General features: G+C 34.8%; 1 protein-coding gene across 1 annotated transcript; it reads right to left on the bottom strand.

The window, feature by feature from the left end:
• Positions 1 to 308: 308 nt before the first annotated feature.
• Positions 309 to 3583, bottom strand: LOC133689950 (exocyst complex component SEC15A). The gene is made up of 2 exons (XM_062110069.1): positions 3348 to 3583; positions 309 to 2872 (listed from the first exon to the last, which is right to left on the bottom strand). Exon 2 carries the CDS (start codon positions 2855 to 2857, stop codon positions 488 to 490), a length of 2370 nt encoding a protein of 789 aa, XP_061966053.1. The 5' UTR covers positions 2858 to 2872; positions 3348 to 3583; the 3' UTR covers positions 309 to 487.
• Positions 3584 to 4685: the final 1102 nt, after the last annotated feature.

Here is a 4685-nt window from a genome sequence, read left to right as displayed (position 1 = left end):
AACTCAATACCATATATAGAATCTGGAAGTACTTTATGTAGAGATCTCCGATGAATGATGAAGAGCCAGTAGTGCCATAAATAAAGCATCAGTAGCCATTCTTTCCTCCTGCAAACAAACTGCCAAATATCTCAGGGTAAGGAAGGCAAACCTCTAGTATTAAGAATGTGGAACTGCAAATGCAGAACGCTCTGGTGCTTGTGGAAACAAACGACTATTTTGATTCATTTTAATTTCAACAGTGAAATGGCATAAATATGCTGTGGATCAATATTGCTTTAACAAGAATACATGTCCTTGATCACGAGTTCAAAGGAAAATATAGAAGCTTTATTGTTAGAATTTAATCAGCACAGAATTAAAAAACCTATTTCGTTCCAACTCATGACAACGGAGAAAAAAGCGAGAGAATGTATAATTGGAAGGAGATAAGCTACAAATTAACAAAGGGACACTACTTCTAATGCAGGCGGAATCTATAGCCTTCTTAATTGAAGTCCTTCAATCTTTTCTTCAGCATGTCCATTGATTTCTTCCGTGCACTTTGCTTAGTATTTCTGGTTGAGAGGCTACCAAAGATTCCATCATGGGAATCCTTGAATTTATCACAGATGCTGGCCACGTTTTTATAATCCAGAGCATCATAGTTTTTCTGCCTTATCACAGGATTCATGAAGTTCTCTGGCTGGCTGCTTGACAAAAGGTTAATCAACTGTCGTGCTTCTAACAAGCAGCCTCTAAAACTACCTTCCTTGTATATTTCACTCAGGCCGGTGCTATGAAACCTCTCATCAGCAAAATCCTCTATAATCTTCAAATCATTGTTGAGAGATAGGACTGCATTAGCATTGAACCTCCTTACGCTATCACTAAGAAATGCTCTGACAATGGAATTGGAAATGTGCTCGAGGGCACCACTCCCAACTTTGTGTAGAGCATCCAATGGAAGAATTTGTTGTGCAGTTGACAAAATAGTATCCAGGTAAATAACCGCCTCATTTATGTAGTCATTCCCATTTTGTGGCGTTTCCTCTGATGTCCAATTGATATTTTCTGTAATATTCATGAATTCATCTAACTTGGTGTTCACCAAATTCAGCAGAGCAAGATAAGCTGCATCCCTTGAAGTTTTCAGGACCACCTTGGCTGTCAAACTAGCTTGAGGCCTCTCAACTGATCGGATCGGGATTCCGCATAGTTGGGCTGCATGTCGAAGAAAAAAATCACAAGCTCTCTCAAGAACAGATATGTTTGCAGCAATCTGCATGGCTTGAGACACACCAACTGCACCCCCATGGATCGTGCTAAGCATCACTTCATTTAGCACATCAATCAAGAGCTTGTCCAAGTATTTTCTCACAATGTCATAAAAATTAGTATGCACCCCATAAGATAAGTAATCAACAGAACCTTTGATGAAAGATCTAACAATGCGGCAAGTATCAGGTACCATGGAGGAGAATGGTGCATAATATGGGAAAGCCGGCATTATATCTGAGGTTTGAAGATGAAAGGAGAGGACATTATTCTCATAATCAGCATCCTTTCTCATTACCATCTGCTCATAGGTGTCACTTCCAAGAGTATTGACAATTTGCTCATGACATTCTCCCAAAAGAAGCTCATGATACTTATCTCGGCTACGATCGACTACCTCGAGAATTTGGCCAACTTCATACCCATATTGTCTAAAAGTTTCCCCAAGAAGAGTTACATAATCCTTCACCAGCAGAAGATGAGTTGCAGAATCCATATGGGAAAACTGTTCCTCCAGAACAGATGTCATTTTAGCCACAGCCACTTCCCACATTGTCTCAACATGATTTGCTGACAAAAGATCCCCAGCAGTTCTTAAGACCCGATCCTCCACTATGAAGTAACCAGCAATTTGGGCCAAATATGTTTGATAAGATTCAACAAATGGTTGAGTAGTAGAGATTTGCAAGTCTGAATTGAGTTGCAATAACCGATTCTTATAGTAGTATTCACGAAACTGCTCTTGGATTCCAAGGCAATCATGAATATGATACACCCGGAAAAGAGGAGTGAGATCAAACTTCACAACTGAATCTTCATCATTTTCCTCAACATCCAGAGTATATACAAAATCTCCTAACCCTGAAATGTTTTGTTCTTCGGCTTTTCTCTGATGTTCCAGCATTTCCTCATCTCTTTGACGAGCTGACAAAGTATGGCCTATTGCTCTCTGTCCAATATCCTTAGCAGAACTCCTCACTTGAACTAGCCATTCATTAAATTGACTGGTAACTTTCTTCTCAATATGCGATTTTATTACTGGAATTGTCTTCCCTATGGCCGTTTTAAGTGCCTTCACTGGGATGTTCTGCAAGTAAGTCCTCTCGATCAGATCCACTGTTTTCAACGCTGGGTAAAATTGGCTTTCCAACATGTGGTTGTTAGACTTCACACAGAGTTCCAAAACTTGTATGCATATCTTCGATGTTTTGATAGCTTCAGTCACATTCTTCTTAATCCAATAAGATTCAAGAAGCTCCTCAAGTTTGACCAAAAGAGCACTCCCAACTTCTTGCAATCGAAAATTCTCACTCGCAAGCTCACTTTTTAACTCTTCAGCATCAACCAATACACCACGAAGTTCATCAACCGCAAGAATGAATTCCTCGTAATGGCTCTTGCACAGCTCCTCGATTTCAACTTCCTTCTTCCTCACAACAGACTTGAGCTGATGAAACAGCGATTCAGGCCGCCCCATTTCAAATGCATGCCTGACAATTGGACCCAAATCCTCTCCATTGCCAATCAAAGTTGCAAGCACCAAGTCCTCTCCTCCATCCCCATTCTCTACAGCAGTTCTCCTCTTAGGCTTCGCATCCATTGCCTTTACCAAACACTGAAACAATCAAAACAAAACCGCACTCATATAGCATCCGAAACTAAATTAAAAAATCCACAAAACTCCTTATCGACCATCTTAAACAACGATGTAAAACAACACCTACAATAAATCACATCTAACAAAATTTACGCTAATTATCCAAGTCTTTTCTTCAATAAACATTTTTGTATAAAGATTCAAACAGAAATAAATATTCAAAGACAGCATGAAATGCAAAACATCTAAAATAGAATGGAAAAAACAATCTATGATTAATCAAATTTAATAAATTATAGCCAAATAAATCCATTAAACATAAAATTCATCAATTTACAAACAAAGTGAAGATAAAAACAAATCCCCATTTCAAAATTCACAACCAATCAACCAGATACAAAATGTGAACAAAACAAACAAACAAAAAATCCCCAGATAGAAAAAATGAAAACCCAGATACAAAATCAAACAAAGTTAAAAACTTGATACTTACAAAGAGCTATTGAGAGGCCTTCCTTTTGCGCCAAATTTGCTCTCTTTCTGCTATGTAAAACAAGAAATGAAATGTGTTTTCCTTAGATTCTTCACTCGTTGAGCTGAAACAGCTGTTTTCAATGAAATCTGTGATCAATGAAGGTCCTGCTATTGTTAGTTTCAACTCATGTGAAAATTCATGTTTTGTTTTCTTTCTGTTGCCGTTTGTACCTTGTTCAATAACGAAATTGATATTTCCACTCTTTGGTTTGTTTAGATTCGTCCACGACATGGGATATGATTATTTGTTTTGGTGTACACGCTAACTTTCATGCACCTTTGTTTTCATTGGCTAGTTGCTTGAACAGGTAACGTGGCAGTCAAATATTGATTAGAGTTTTGTAAAGTATGTGAATTATTAATTATAGGGATATTAATATATTAATTTTTTTTCTCTTAATTTTTTTTCGGGATCTCTCAAATTTGAATTTTTTTTTTATTGAGAAGGATAAAAACATCAAAATGTTCAAAACTGAAGCCATAATATTCAAAATTTGTTGATTTATTCATTTTTCTATTTATTCAGAAAACAATTTTTTGAATTTAAAAGATTATTTAAAAACAAAATTCATCATTTCTATTTTTTAAAATATTATATACTTTTTATGATATTTTATATCACCATTTCAGGAATAAAAAAAATCCTCAAGAAAAAAATGTTCAGAATTTTAAGAAAACTTGTAAACATAATTCAGAAGAAAAAAAAATTGTGCCTTCTAATAAATTTACATATCAATATTACTATTGTAAAGATTTCTAGTTAAATTTTCTTAAATTATAATTTATTACTAGTCAAATATTATTATCTTTTATATTTATTAAAAGATTACTTTGCTACAAACAATATCAAATATGCATAGCAAGTCACGGGGTATCCTGGCCCAAAAAGGCCAGCAAACTCCAATTTTATTTAATTTTGTTATTTTTGATATTTATTAAGCAAACCATACAAGGAAATACATAGATGTTAAAACTCCACCTAATTTAATGAGTTGATCTGAGAAAACAAGTGACTCTAAATTTAAGTCAGGATAAGTTTTAAGTTGAAAAAAAATATTAATTAATTAAAATTGAATTAATTTAATCAGGTTTTTAAATCCTTTTTCAAATTATATTTATCTAATAGTTTAATGACTTAAATCCTTTTTCAAATTAGATCTCGAGACGATCTAAGAACTATAATTCAATATAAATTTTTTTTTTCTTCTTATTTCTATTTCAAGTCAGTGATGACCGTGACAGGTGGATTCTAATATTTTAGAAAAGGGAGTATAAATATTCTGACATTAAAACTGAA

The sequence above is a fragment of the Populus nigra genome, chromosome 3 (assembly GCF_951802175.1).
Source record: "Populus nigra chromosome 3, ddPopNigr1.1, whole genome shotgun sequence".
NCBI lineage: Eukaryota > Viridiplantae > Streptophyta > Magnoliopsida > Malpighiales > Salicaceae > Populus > Populus nigra.
This window is presented reverse-complemented; position numbering and strand designations above follow the sequence as displayed.

Coding starts and splice junctions, on each gene's coding strand:
- LOC133689950 (XM_062110069.1), bottom strand. CDS start 2,857: ATGGATGCGAAGCCTAAGAGGAGAACTGCTGTAGAGAATGGGGATGGA.